Source organism: Chionomys nivalis, chromosome 14 (assembly GCF_950005125.1).
Source record: "Chionomys nivalis chromosome 14, mChiNiv1.1, whole genome shotgun sequence".
Lineage (NCBI taxonomy): Eukaryota > Metazoa > Chordata > Mammalia > Rodentia > Cricetidae > Chionomys > Chionomys nivalis.
This window is the reverse complement of record NC_080099.1, coordinates 51,481,291-51,496,555: the sequence shown is the minus strand read 5'-3', so window position 1 is coordinate 51,496,555 and position 15,265 is coordinate 51,481,291. Positions and strand designations below refer to the sequence as shown.

Sequence of the window (15,265 nt, the reverse complement as noted above, 5' to 3'; positions counted from 1 at the left end):
TTTCTACAGACAGGCAATTGTGGCTGCTTTCAGTACAAATTGTGTTGCATTATTATTAGTGTGTGTTATATTCATGAGTGAAAAGGAAAAAAATCATTCTTTTCAGAGTGAAGATGCCTGAGGCTCCCATATTCCCTATGGATGCTTCTTGCCAATTAGATGCTAATACTAAAATCCACCAATAATCTGATTTATGTGTCGTCTAGGAAAGACACTATCAGCTTGAGTTTATGGGACTCTTATCATGCATACACGGATTACCAAGACAATCCCTAATGGTGCCTTTGCTTTTCTTGAATTATTAATACATTTATATTGTGCTTCATGATTTCTTGAGGTTCAATTACTATTATTTTAATTGTTATAAGCTAGTGGCAGGATAGAGTTAGAGTAAAATATAAAGATATTTTGGAGCCAAGTTAAAGTCAAATAATGTCATGATAGTTGAACTACCAAATATGGCATGTTGTTCTAGATAGAAAAGAGAGGATAGAAAAGTGAATTTGCCCTGTTAATACAGTATAGATTTGCTAAATTTCAAAAAGCTAGTTCAGGAAGAAGTTAGTTTTGGATACTGTACAGTTCCAACAAAAAAATTCTAATTTATTAAATTCCTATTCAAAGTGTATATATTTAATTCATACAGTTATTTGGTAATATATATGTTTTATATATATATATAATATGCTTAAATTTATAAGTTAAATTGAATTATTCCCAAATCAATTTACACTCTAGAACCAGACAATTTAATTACTTTCACATGTCAGGATTTCACAGAGAGGTGGTCCAATGGTTAAAAGCATTTGTTGCTCTTTCTAGAGGACCTGAGTTCAGTTCCCAGATGCTCATGGGGTCCTTCATAACATTGTGTAACTCCAGCTACAGGGTCCAGCCTCTATAGGCACCGTATATACATGACAGAACCTCACACAGACACGTGCACACAGTTTCCAAAAAATTACTAATGTTTCGAAAACTTGATTTACATCCAGTTTCACAGTGTCTGCCCAAAGTATGTAAAAAACGGAGTACTTGCCATAATTTGTTTACTGTTGCAGAGCTCTGATGTTTATAAATTCCTTATTTTATTGTTGAAAACATAATTTCTCTATGCTCTATTTGGTGATAGTTATATGTAGACACAACTCAAATTTGTGTTTGTTTGTTTGTTTAAATATTCAATTATATAGAAGGATAGCCATCATGATCTTTGATAATATACATGTGGTCTTTATTTCACCAAAGACTAACTTTTAGAATTTACATTGGGAACAATACCATGCATTTACCATTTTTCCCTCTTCTAATCTGAACAGCCTCATTCCCCTCAAAATTTATTTGGTCTTTTATTATTTGACCACTCAAAATTCTAAATAACTTGTATTTGTGATTACTTTGGTGTTATTGTCTCAAAATGTGGTACCTAGAAATAAATATACATGGCCAGCAAGAAGACTCAGTAGGTAAAGGCACTTACTTTCTTTTTTTTGTCTTTTTTTATTTTATTTTTTTTAATTAAAATTTCTGCCTCCTCCCCGTTTCCCATTTCCCTCCCCCTCCTCCCACACATCGCCCCCCTCCTCCCACTCCTTTCCCCCTCCCCCTCCTCCCACTCCTCTCCCCCTCCCCCCACTCCTCTCCCCCTCCCCCCACTCTATTCCTCCTCCCTCTAGGTACTGAAAAGCAGTCCAAATTCCCTGCCCTGCGGGAAGTCCAAGGTCCTCCCACTTCTATCTAGGTCCAGGAAGGTGAGCATCCAAACAGGCTAAGCTCCCACAAAGCCAGTTCATGTATTAGGATCGAAACCTAGTGCCATTGTCCTTGGCTTCTCATCAGCCTTCATTGTCCGCCATGTTCAGAGAGTCCAGTTTCAACCCATGCTTATTCAGTCCCAGTCCAGCTGGCCTTGGTGGGCTCCCAATAAATCAGTTCCACTGTCACAGTGGGTGGGTACACGCCTCGTGGTCCTGATTTCCTTGCTCATGTTCTCCCTCCTTCTGCTCCTCATTTGGACCTTAAGAGCTCAGTCCGTTGCTCCAAATTGGGTCTCTGTCTCTATCTCGATCCACCGCCAGAAGAAGGTTCTAAGGTGATATGCAAGATATTCATCAGTATGGCTATAGGATGGGGCCATTTCAGGTTCCCTCTCCTCAGTTGCCCAAGGTACTAGCTGGCGACATCTCCCTGGACACCTGCGAGCCCCTCTAGAGTCAAGTCTCTTGCCAAACCTAAGATGGCTCCTTTAATTAGGATATATATTTCTCTGCTTCCGTATCCACCCTTCCTATATCCCAACCATCCTATTCCCCCACGCTCCCCCTATCCTCCCCTTCTCACGTTTCTCACCCCATTTCCTCTTAGCCCCATGCCACTTCACCCACAAGTTCCCAGCTTTTGCCCGGCAATCTTGTCTATTTCCCCTATCCAGGCGGATGGCTATACGTTTTTCTAGGTAAAGGCATTTTCTACTAGGACTGACAACTTGAGCTCTGATCCCCAGAACTCACAAGCAGAAGGAGAAAACCAGCTTCCCAGAGAGTGATCTTCTTGCCTCCACTCCACTTGGTGTGCTTGTACCAGCACTGTTTCTGACACAACAACACATGTGAGTGCCGTGCATGTATTCATGGTGTGTGTGTGTGTGTGTGTGTAAAATTTGAGAGACATCCAGAACAGTAGACTTTTCGATGAACCCTGTAGAAATAAATAGGAATTATTAAAATCAGTAGTATATTATGTTATGCCCAGAACTGCAAAGTTCCCCCAAAACCAAGAAGGAGATCCAGTCTCTTAGGTCAAAGCAAAGAACCTTATTCTACAAAAGTTCGCAAATTTAAACTCTCCATGTGTCCAACATATTGGAATGATCTGAGAGCCCCAAGCTCAGTTAGAGTTGGGTTTTTATAGTAGTAAAGGTGGAGGTCAGGAATTTCTAAGTTTCAGGACCCCAGATTGACTGGCAGGTGAACCTATCTACAAGAGTTGGAATGTTAGGAATTACCTTTGAATGGTCTGTTCCTGGGTGGTGCCTGGGTAATCTCAGTTTGTGGTCTTTCCTGCAACCAGGTATTGCCTAAGGGTAAACTACTGAGACTCAGGCCTCTATTTTAAGCTTATACATATTACACCCAGAGGGTACAGAAAACAGAAGTATCTAGCAAACTATTTCAAAGACTTTTTTTTTGTTGTTGTTTTGTTTTTGTTTTTCAAGACAGGGTTTCTCTGTAGTTTTTTGGAGCCTATCCTGGAATTAGCTCTTGTAGACTAGGCTGGCCTTGAACTCACAGAGATCCTCCTTGCCTCTGCCTCCCAAGTGCTGGAATTAAAGGCATGTGCCACCACCTCTGGGCCCTCAATGAATTTTTAAATATAATTGTTAACGAAGACCAAAGTGTTAGAGTGTATTAAATACTACTAGAATAAGTTACAGGAATGCAGAAGGTTCAGAAACTCGGTTCCAATTATTATTGGCGGTTTCTAGGCTATAGTTGTAGAATTTGGTCCTGAACTGCTAATTAGATCAGAATATATCCAATACAAAGCAATGAAGCACAAATATTGAGACTGTCAAAATGAAACCCAGATGTTTTCAGCCTTTGTCTAGTACTTTTGGTTGTCTTCACCACACACACACACACACACACACACACACACCAAAACAAAAACAACAACAACAAGAAAACTCAACTAAGCAAACAAAACAACCTATGGCTGGAAACAGCCCAATTAATAATTAAATCTTTTTTGTAATAGAAACTGGAATATAAATTAATCAAAATAGTTTTGTGCATCTTCTCTATTTGGTTTGAACCAGGTGAATGTTACTACATTATTTTTGAGCCGAATATCTCTTCTGACTCAAGTAAGAAAAAAAAGTTTCGTCAAAACAGGAAGACTGGTATGTAACCACATAAGCCACGCTTCCTGGCCTCCCACTTGCCCTTAAGCAAGATGACAGGCTCCTCTTGCACATGCGTACTGCAGCCCGCCGCGGGGTTCTTCCGTCGCTTGTATTGCGTTGGGGACAGGGATTGCTAGGTTATTTGCGGAGGGGCGGGACAGGAAGTCTCCGTGTTTTGAGGCACCGGCGGCTTCTTTCTGGAGTCTTTCGCGTCCCTGGCTGTCTCTGTGGCTTCTGCTCTCCGTGCTGGCCATGGGGGAGGCAGAGAAGTTCCACTACATCTACAGCTGTGACCTGGACATCAACGTGCAGCTGAAGATGTGAGAGTCCCGGGGGCGTGAGGGCGGTGAGGGGCGGGCAACAGCCCGGGAGAGGGACTGGTCCTAGGAGGAAACCGGCAGTAACCGGCGCATCCCTAGAGGGGCACGGAGCAGTTTGCTTTTTCAGCTTTTGCCGGAGTACTGCAGTCTAATTTTACGCAGGAAGAAATCAAACCGTAGGAAACAACTCTCCCCATCTAAGAAAGAGGGAGGGAGCAGATGTTTCCTTTAGAGCAGGGCTGAAAGATGGAATGGGGCATTCGGAAATCTTGAAGATGGGATAAATGAGAATATGGGTGCAGTTTTAACTACATGCGAGATGATAGAGACATAGATTGAACCTTTGGACAGTTTGCATTTTTAAAGGTAGAGACGCTGAGAGGGAGTCGAGTCTTTAAATAAAATCTTGGGGCAGCAGTTTTAAAACACAGGTCAAGAGCATGACATCTTGAAATGAGAACCCTGTTGGGAAAGAAGAGTCCCTAGAGAAGGTAACTTCAGCACAGTAGAAACATTTGGATAAGTAGGGAAACTCACCTCTCCGGGAATGAACAGTTTTACTGTGTCGTTTATATATTGTCAGAACTTTGCCCTGTGCCATTTCTTGAGGATAGGTAGAGAAATGTGAGGTCTGTGCCTGGTGAGGGCCTTCTTGAGGGTGAAGACTTCAGATTCCTGCGTGGAGGGAACAAATTGTACATGCTGTTGTTTACCTCTTTTGTTCCTATCTCTTACATGTCAGTTGTTAGGCTTATTGCAGACATCTGTCTAAAAGACAGAGCGGCCATGTCAGTTTCTCTTATGATGGGAAGACGGTTGGCTTTGGACTCTTTGCTCTGGCTCTTATCTCAGCTATTAACTTTGCCATCTTGGGTAATGAGTATGATTTCTGAATTTCTACTTCATTTATAAAATGAGAATGGGTGTGCTTTTAAAAGCACACATCAGTTTCCTAGTGAGATGACAAATGTAATATTGATATCCAAGACATGCGCTTCTGCTTCCTTAATAGTGTCCATGCGTAGCGTATCCAGTATGGCTTACAACACTGAGGGTTTTTTTTTTTTTTTTTTTTTTTTTTTGTTTTTCGAGACAGGGTTTCTCTGTGGTTTTGGAGCCTGTCCTGGAACTAGCTCTTGTAGACCAGGCTGGTCTCGAACTCACAGAGATCTGCCTGCCTCTGCCTCCTGAGTGCTGGGATTAAAGGTGTGCGCCACCACCGCCCGGCTAACACTGAGGTTTTTTTGTATTTTGAAGTGGTGAGATAGTATGAGTACATAGTATGGAAAAGAGAATAAAAATAATGCCCAGGTAAAAGTAAGTTTGAAGACAGATTCTCGCTATGTGTCTCTGACTGACCTAGACCACACTATGTAGATCTGCCTACTTCTGCCTCCTGAGTGCTGGAATTAAAAGTACACGCTAGCATATGTGGGCTTAACAGTTTCTTGCAGTAGTGCATTGTGTATATTTTCTTATGTTTCTAGTATCTCTGCCTATAAATTAAATGTTTGCTTAAAGGTGGGGTAAATAAGTTGTCAATTTGAAATCAGTAAAGTTTTGTTTTGCTTTGCTTGTTTGGTTTTGAGACAGGGTTTCTCTGTGCAGTCCTGGCTGTCCAGGAACTTCCTTTGTAGACCAGGTTGGCTTTGAACTCAGAGATGTCCCTATCTCTGCTTCCAGGTGCTAGAATCAGTGAAATTAATCCTAAAGCCTGGATTAAGATTAGGTGACAACGCCGGGCGGTGGTGGTGCACGCCCTTAATCTCAGCACTCGGGAGGCAGAGGCAGGCGGATCTCTGTGAGTTCGAGGCCAGCCTGGTCTACAAGAGCTAGTTCCAGGACAGGAACCAAAAAAAAAGCTATGGAGAAACCCTGTCTCGAAAATCAAAAATAAATAAATAAATAAATAAATAAATAAATAAAATAAATAAATAAATAAATAATAATAAAAAGATTAGGTGACAAGGTTTAAAATGAAGCCCCAAGAAGAGAAATCTTTTCAGGAAGTTAGAATAAGCCTCGCAATGTTAGGATTTTCAGAGTTCCTTACCATTTATAAAAGTGATGTTACTTTAGAAATAGGAAGTTGTCATTAGATAGTTTATAGTTACTTTAGCAGACATAAACTTCTTATCTTTTTATATACCCCTGTGTACTTTAAACTGCCCATGTGAAACAATCTGTTTCTGCTTCCAGAGGAAGTTTGGAAGGGAAGAGAGAGCAGAAGAGCTACAAAGCTGTCCTCGAAGATCCGATGCTAAAGTTCTCTGGGCTCTACCAAGAGACATGCTCTGACCTGTATGTGACTTGTCAAGTTTTTGCTGAAGGGAAACCTCTGGCCTTACCAGTCAGAACATCCTACAAGGCATTTAGTACAAGATGGAAGTAAGTTGTTCTATTTGCTGCTGCTCTGTTTTTATTTGCCATGTGAAAGATTGTATACTGTTTCCATAGCCTTCATAATGTTCTAAGTGGAGACAGTGTAGCAGGGATTACTAAGGAGTTGCTTACCTGTGTACCTGTGAAACTATAAATATCAGTTAGACTATTGAGAGCATGGAAAGATGGTTGTGTTGGTATGTAATTGCTTGATGTTTGTATTTAGTATGTTGACATTTTGGAAAGTAAGCATTTTACTCTTTTAGACTATTGAGAGCATGGAAAGATGGTTGTGTTGGTATGTAATTGCTTGATGTTTGTATTTAGTATGTTGACATTTTGGAAAGTAAGCATTTTACTCTTTTACAACATGAATCAGAGTACAACCATGTCTGGACTCTCTGCTGTTCCGTGGCCTTTAATACAAATGCTTTAGATAGTTGGAAATGGCCATCTTGTTGTTTAGATCTTTAGAAGTAGATCTTATATCATAGGTTCAGGTAAGATTTATAGTCTTTGTTTTCCAAATGAAACTTTAGTTTTAAGTTTGTAGTTTATTTATGTATTTGCATGTTATACTAGCAGTTCATTGTTGGCACGGAGGGCCAGCATAAGATAACAGAAAACTCTTGTTTTTCTGAATAGTATTGTGGATCTTTAATCTCCTGATGCTTATTATCTCATAGACTTCAAGGGGGCATTTCTAGTGTTCAGTCAGATTTATTCTGCAGTCACGTGGAATGACAGATGCATAGGTACTTGGTACTTTTTTTTAGTGTGTGTGTAAAGGGTTTTGCCTGTATATATGTATTTATACCATGAAAAGAGTGTTCAGTCCCCTGGAACTGTAGTTAAGATAGCTGTGAGCTACCACATGGGTACTGGGAACTGAACCCAGATCATCTGTAAGCACAATGATTATTCTTGACCACAGAGTTGTCTCTCCAGCCCCAAGTGTGTGCCCATAAAAGTTATCTATGCTCAGAGTGCCGTGGACGACATGGCATGGCCACGTGCACAGCCACATGACTCTGTTGCTGTACCGGAACCTGGGAAAGGCTTTCAGAGCGAGGAAGCTTGAACATTGCTGGTCAGACTACATCCTAATCAACTATTTCAGTAGTATAAATTCTCTAGTGTTCATTTTGGTGTCAAATATGTATAAATATTTTTATCCACACAACACACACATACTTAATACATTTTATTCTGGAAGATTTCAACTATATAAATATATAGAAAATAATATGCCCAGGCAAGATGATGCATATCTTTAATCCCAGCACTCAGGGGGCTTTAGCAGATGGATCTCTGTGAATTTGAGGCCAGTCTGACTCAAAAAAAAAACAAAACAAAACACAAGAACAGAAACATTGTTATAGTACCATCATTACATCTAAAACAATGGACCAGAATTCTGCAATTTAAAATATATTTGAATGTAGAATGTCATTTTCTTTGGTTAATACTACTTTTTCCTTTTTGTTATGGAAAAATTTTATTCTCTATTCCTCGCACTGCCCAAAATAACTTAGAGCAAAACCAACTTTGCCTCCTCTCATTTGCTAGCTCTTTCATTCATTGTTTTGCTATTATATGTTTGCAAGGTTGTAAAATTTAAAAAAAAAAAACAAAAAAACATAGATCAGTAAAAGATCTAAAACAACTGTAGAAAATGGACTGAGAAAATATTTTGGGTATGTAATAAGAGAGTTGACATTTAAAAAAAAATAGACTGAAATTGGGGAAAAACAGATTTTATGAAGTCTGCTATTAGTATTTGAATTTTTTGCCCAACCCACCAAAACGGAAATGTGAATAAATATAATGCACGGTTGATTAAAATTCAGCAAGAGGATTTGGATTTAACCTGAAGACAGGATAAGCAAAGCAGCCAGCAGACAAGCAAAGCAGCTCTTATATTGACTTTAATCTGAAATGGTGATCCTGCCTTTAGGAATTTTAGAAACAGACTGTGTCTGAGAGCTGTCTCCTCCTGTTTTAAAATCCCTGTAGGACTGGGATTAAAGGCGTGTACCACTGGGATTAAAGGTGTGTACCACTGCCACCCGGCTTTCTGTTAGATTTTTTTGGGGGGGGGGTTATCATTTTAAAGTGTGGGCTGGACTCAGACAAACTCGTGAATCTCTCTAGATTGGCCTTGAACTAACAGTCCTGCCTCACGCTAAATTCTGAGACAGTAGGCGTATGTCACACTATTCAGCTTGAGTGTCCTGATTAAATGTCTTGATATACAGTGCTCAGTTTGAGTGTTCTGATTAAATGTCTTGATATACTTATTTCAGGAGCTATATTCAAAATTCCTGTGTTTATATTTGAACAAGCAAAATTGAGGTGATTTTAATTATTCACATTATTTTTTTTAGCATATAAACCTAATCTTTTTGGAGCTTTCTTTTCTGAGTGAACCATTTTTTTAATGGGCTAATTTGAAAGAAAGATACATGTTTATTCTGTTGACTTTGTGTCCATAGTTGGAATGAATGGCTAAAACTCCCTGTGAAATACCCTGACCTGCCCAGGAATGCCCAAGTGGCCTTGACTATATGGGACGTGTATGGACCAGGAAAAGCTGTGCCAGTGGGAGGAACAACTGTGTCGCTCTTTGGAAAATATGGGTAAGCGTTCTGCCCACTAGTCCACAAAGGGCCGTTTTTCTTTCCTAGAGAACTTTGATTGTTTACGCAGTCTGGTTTTCTCTGTGAAAACCAGTTAGGTACATAGGCCTTCCAGCCTTCCGAGAGAAGGTCTGAAATGAATGCATTTCCTACGGGATGCGCTGTATTCGTTACTCTTCTCACTGCTTTATCAGGGACACAGTTGCCGACAGAAGCAACCCGAGGGTTCCCAAGTTCGAGGGTCAGTGCATCATGGGTGGAGAAGGCGTGGCTGCAGGAGTGTGAGGCAGCTGGTCCCATTGCATCTGCTGTCAGAAACAGAGATGAAAGCCGAGGATCAGTTTACTTTCCCTCTGTTCATGTAGTCTGGAATACCTGAATTAACCCCATCTAGACACAGCCTCACAAGTATGCCCCCAAATTTGTCTCTTAGGAGGTTCTACACCCTACATATTTGTCAATCAGAAGTAACTATCCCAGCAGCTAAATGAACCAAGACACAATTTGTACTGCTCTACTGTTGTTGAGTGAATGCGAGGACCATTTCTATTAGACTAAAGTCATTGGGAGTGAGAGCTTCGGGTCCAGATCTGAACACTGAAGATGTCGTGCCTTTCAGTGGAAAATGCTAGGGACTTTAAATGTCTGGCTCTTGCCATATGCCTTAGTTTTGGTCCTTAAAGTTTAAAAACATTAATTTAGACATCAATAAATAAGAATTATCTTAAAAGGTTTTGACAATTTTCTGTAAATTAATTTAATGCTATCTTTTGTCCATTTTTAAAATACAGTTGTTCACACAGCAAGACTTCCTTTTTTTGGTCGCGTTGTTGAGACAGGTGCCTCCCATCCAGAGGAAGTGGAACATGTGCCTGAAAGGCAAATTAAATCGTAAAATTCTCTATAAAGTTAGTGGTAATAACTAGGAGTTCAGTTTGTTCACTTACCATGAGTTAAGATTAAGTCTTAAGAAACCTGTTCATGCTGTTTGTCCATGCCCTGTGCCACAGTTGTGCGATTTTAGAGCATCACTGCTTTGGGCCATAGTTTTCTCAGATGTTTCTTTGGCAATAAAATGTCTCCAGTGGCCTCTTTCTCCAAAGGACCCTAGTATGTACTTAGTAAAGTGGCCCTTGAAGCTTCCAATGGAAGGTGGCCCTGTGACTGCCAGCTGGTGCTCTGCCAGCATCTGTTTTGTCTGTGCGAGTCAGTAAAGGGAAATTCTTAGTGAGTGCTAATAAATAATTAAAGACTGATCTTGTGCAGTAGTTCCGCCAAAGCCAACTGCCTCTAACTTGAGCATCTAACTTTAGAGACTTCTGAGTAGCTTCAGAGCAGATTGGTTATTACTTGGATTGGTAGAAGCGCAGGCAAAGTGTAGGCGATGTGCAGGTGTGTGTGAATTCTGCGGTCCCGGCAGTGGCTGCTACAGTGGCCTGGCCCTGCCAGCTCTAGCCGCATTGACAGCTGGTACTGGGCCTCCGATGGAGCCGAAGAAGGGCCTGCTGTGCTGGTCCCCTGTCTTGTTCGTTTGGTTTGATTTCCCAAATGGATGTAAGGCTGTGCGCATCCTCTGCCTCACCACTGGGAGGTTGGGGGGTGGGAACAGTGTAGTTTTAGACAAGTTTCCATTAGTGTCCAAAGAAAGTGGTGTGATCGCTTTGTTACCAACATTTAGCATTCCCCTCAAAAACTCCCCATTTTAAACTCTTTTCTAGATCTGTCCCAAGGTGCCTAAATCATTTAGTAAACCAACTTTCTTCCTGCAAAGTGTGGCTTTTTGTTTCTAGTTAAATTCAGCCAGAGTATTTGCTGAGGAGCGGAGCAGTAGAGAGCAGGAAGGGCTGCCACGTGCTCTTTCTGAAGGTGTACGTGAGGGTCCTCCCTTTAGTAGTGCTTTAGATACGTCACTGCAGCCAGTTCCTCAGGGCCTGCTTCAAGGTTGTGCTGCGTTTTGTTTCATTTCAGACAAGTTCTCATTCTGTCTGTGTTACTCTAGAATCTGTGATCCCCCTGCCTCAACTATCTGATCTGTTTGAGATGAAAAGAGAAATTTAACTGTATAAGAGGCTGTGTTTATGTGTTTTTGTAATAACAAGAAAATCTGTAATATAATATTTTTATTAATGAGAAGATGTATACTAAGGAATGAACATTATTTATTCATGGTCACAGCCATGCATGTCATAGATGGCACAGTTACCAAACCCAGGCAGGCTTACAGAAAAATTATGTCACTTAGTTTCATTTCCATCCTGTAAATGTGATGTTGTTCTATTGGCTGGAAAGTTGGTGTCTGCTCTTTTAAGATGTCTGCTGAAGTGCTTGTTGAGTCCTGGCCTCCATGCATAGCTGACACCATTTTCCTTATAACAACTACGAATCCTTCCAGAGAGGGATCACCGTTGATTGACCATGTTGACTTGCCACTCTTCGTAGGAGGAGGGTGTAGGGAGAGTCACGGGACCCTCACCTGGGGTTCACATTGTCTCCTCACGCATCTTCCAGCCGTTTATTTGTATGCATTTCTGTCCTGACTTATGTGGCCTCATTGTATAAGGGGGTCTAATGTAGACTGTGGAAGGCTAACTGAAGCGGGCTGCATTCGTGTGACCATGCGGAAGTCTGTTCTGGGATGAGACAGACCCATGTCTGGCTGCCTTATGGTCACTTAAGTTCTTGTAAGTAACCGCTCACGTATGCTCTGGATTTTACCTTGGTTTGCCACTGGAGCCATATAAGAAAGGTGCACATTTGCTTAAGTCTGCTCAGGAAGGAGTTCCCTCCACACTGGTAACATATGCATTGGATTTAGACCATTTCTATATACGTCTCCCATTTCTGATTATCTAAGGGAGAAAGAGTAGTTTGAGTAGAGATTTACGGTTTTTAGTAGCTTAGCTCAGTGCTGCACGAACCATGGGGGCCTTGGAGCTGCACAAGCTTGACCATTTCTTTATGACGAGCTGCCTCGGTTTACTTGTTCTCTGAACTCCTTTCCCTACAGCATGTTTCGCCAAGGAATGCATGATTTAAAGGTGTGGCCTAACGTGGAGGCAGATGGCTCTGAACCCACAAGAACTCCCGGCAGAACAAGCAGCACGCTCTCCGAAGATCAGATGAGCCGCCTCGCTAAGGTACCCGGGCTTCTGAGACGAGGCGACTCTGACTGGTGTGGATTCGTGTGCCTTTTTATTGTGGATCCTGTCAGTTGTCGTCTTGGTTTAAAGTAAATGTTAGTAACAGTTTTGAGATATGATTCATGAGCCTTCGCTCTTGAAAGGCATATGCTCCATATCCTTGTGTGATCCTCCTCGCTGTGTGACTTGAGGACATTTTCACCCCTAAAAGCTCCATGTACTCAGCAGTCACCCCCTAGTCCATCCTCCCTTACTTCCTGATGGCTGCTGATTCACTTTCTGTCTGTGGACTTCTGCATGCGTGAAATCACGTACTGTATGGTGGTTTTTCTAGACGTGCATGAGATTTGGAAGTGCAGGTCTCCCGTATTTCCATTATTATGTCTCCTTCCTACATTGCTGTTTGAGGTGAAAAGGCTATCAGAGCTCCCTACTGAGTGCGCCTCCTGGAATAGTCTTCAGCTCCTTTCTTTCTCCAGATGAGTAAAAACGCATTTCAGCTGCTCCTTTCCAGGTCCTCCCGTGTTCTTCCTGGGGGTGTAAGACAGTTCACAAGCCTCTCTATGGTCTGCCGTCTCTAAGAGTTTATCAGCAGCGAACTTGGATTTGGTTACTCTCCATGATTTACACATAGATATTTTATTAGAATCATCATGTATGTACTCTGTGGGCTACTAAAATTTGAAAGATTCGGTTTTTAAGGGTCACAAGAACACAGTTTCAGTCTGGCTACCAAAGGATACTGGGGACTGTGAAATGAAGACCAGCCATTAAGTAGCCCATGAAAAAATGGTATTTACTAAGCAAGCATTGGCAACTCCGACCTGGAATAATGCTTTTATTCTGACTTTTGCTTAACTATGGAGTGAAATTCTAACTATAATATGATTAACTATCTAAGTCTGTTTTATTTTAAACAGTCCTTTTTTTGTAATTTTAATGGAATAAATCTCTATAATGATTTAGACTGTTTTATAAATCTTTCTAGTTTTCCTTTGAGGAAAAATGTATATGAGAAAAAGAAGTAGTCTTGTATAGTGCTCAGGTTAGGTATCATTTGTTTGGTTTTTCAAGACAGGGTTTCTCTGTAGTTTTGGAGCCTGTCCTGGCACTAGCTCTGTAGACCAGGCTGGCCTCCAACTGAGAGAGATCCGCCTGCCTCTGCGTCCCAAGTGCTGGGTTTAAAGGCATGCCCCACCACTGCCTGGCTTCATTTTTTTTTCTTTTTAATAATTTGGATATCCTAGAGTTTTAATAGGGAATAGGAAAAAAATATGTATTAAAATATGCAGCACCCTACATCCTGCTCATTTTCCTCTTTTCCATCTTTAAACTTTTATAGTTAATGCTTGCTTCTGTTTCAGCTGATTTGTGAACATAGTAAGAGATCAGACTTCAAGGCTGTCTGTTGACTTTCACGGTCTGGACCAGCTTCTTGGTAATGATGGGCCAGTGTGTCCACTGTTCCCTTCATCTCTATTTTTCAGCTTGTCATACTCTAAGAATTTTGATAGGAGGCATGTCCTCCAGGGGCTTTAGATGTGACCCCTGGTCTCCCATGTCTGATTTATGTTGAGCCTGTGTCTTTGGACGTGAAAGGTTAGTGCAGAAGCTCGCTTCCCCCTCCCTCATTTAGCAGCACCACGTGATGCCTTTGCGATGTGCTTTCCTCTCTGACAGTTTGATTTAGAGGAGGCAAAGAAAGTACAAGCAGATGAAAACGTTTCATGGTCTGTGCGGGGATATTGGGGGGATGGGGAACTGTTCACGCCAGCAGTGAAGAGGGGAACCATGGACTTCACAGAGCCACATCTGGGTCAGGGTCTGGATCTCAGGCTTACTGCAGCAGGAGCCAGGGGACAACAGAAACAGGACAAACAAGCTACCCTTCTGTATGCTGCCTAGATGGGGTTGCAGATTATGGGGGGGAGTACTCTTTTTCTTAAGTGATGTCTGCAATTAACTGTAGGACTGCACTGCACATCCTGTTCACATCATTTATATGGTAGTTTGTAAAAACTGAATGGAAGGCATTCTGCCTTCGATCAAGCTGCTCAATTATAATCTAAATCATTAAGAGAAAATACAATAGAAGAATGATAGCTCTAAGTGTGAACTGTCTAACAAGTGAAAAGACTTAATGAAGTACAGCTATTTTTTTGAAAGAATACACACATTCTTAAGGAGAGCATAGACACCGAGAAGAACCCATTGTACTTTTAGGGAGTTGGTCCTAACGGGAAAACAGTTGGGACTTGACAGCACGCAGTATTGAGTGCACTGCAGATACTCTCTGCCTTGAAGCAGTGACGCCCCTGTTCACATATTTTGACTGTGGTAGTGGATTTTAATCCCAACGAGCAAGCACAGCTTCTGCTTTTTAAATGTTTATCTTACAGAGAAGGAATTATTGACTAATTAGAGTTCATAGAGAAACTCATTACTCTACAAATGGGAAAAGCACACTCCTGGCCATTACATTTGGGTTGGTGAAAGTGTCTCATCTTGTTTCATTTATCCCTTTAGATGTTTTTAAAGTGACAATAATTTAAAAAATAGAATTATGATAATTAATGTTGTGATTTGAGTAAGAATGGCCCCCATAATCATGTGTTTGAATACTTGGTCCCCAGTTGGTGGAACAGTTTGAGAATGGGTAGGAAGTGTGTGGCCTTGTTGGAGGAAGTGTGTCTGTCATTGGGGCAGGTTTAGAGATTCCAGAAGCCCACACCATTCCTAGTTAGCTCTCTTTAACTCCTTGCAGATCAAAATATAAGCTCTCAGCTATTCTGTAGCCGTGGCTTATGCTCCACCATCATGAGCTCCAGTCCTCTGAAACTGTAAGCCCTCTGTTAAGTGCTTTCTTGTCTAAGTTGCCGT

At 41.3% G+C, this 15,265-nt stretch overlaps 1 protein-coding gene across 1 annotated transcript in view; it reads left to right on the top strand.

Moving 5' to 3' along the window:
- The first annotated feature begins 4,079 nt into the window (after positions 1-4,079).
- Pik3c3 (phosphatidylinositol 3-kinase catalytic subunit type 3) overlaps positions 4,080-15,265 on the top strand; it is an 84,555-nt gene continuing 73,369 nt past the window's right edge. The window contains exons 1-4 of the mRNA XM_057788901.1: positions 4,080-4,224; positions 6,424-6,612; positions 9,102-9,245; positions 12,253-12,382. Of these exons, the coding sequence (XP_057644884.1) occupies positions 4,157-4,224; positions 6,424-6,612; positions 9,102-9,245; positions 12,253-12,382 (531 nt within the window). The 5' untranslated portion in view covers positions 4,080-4,156. The remainder of the gene's footprint in view (positions 4,225-6,423; positions 6,613-9,101; positions 9,246-12,252; positions 12,383-15,265) is intronic.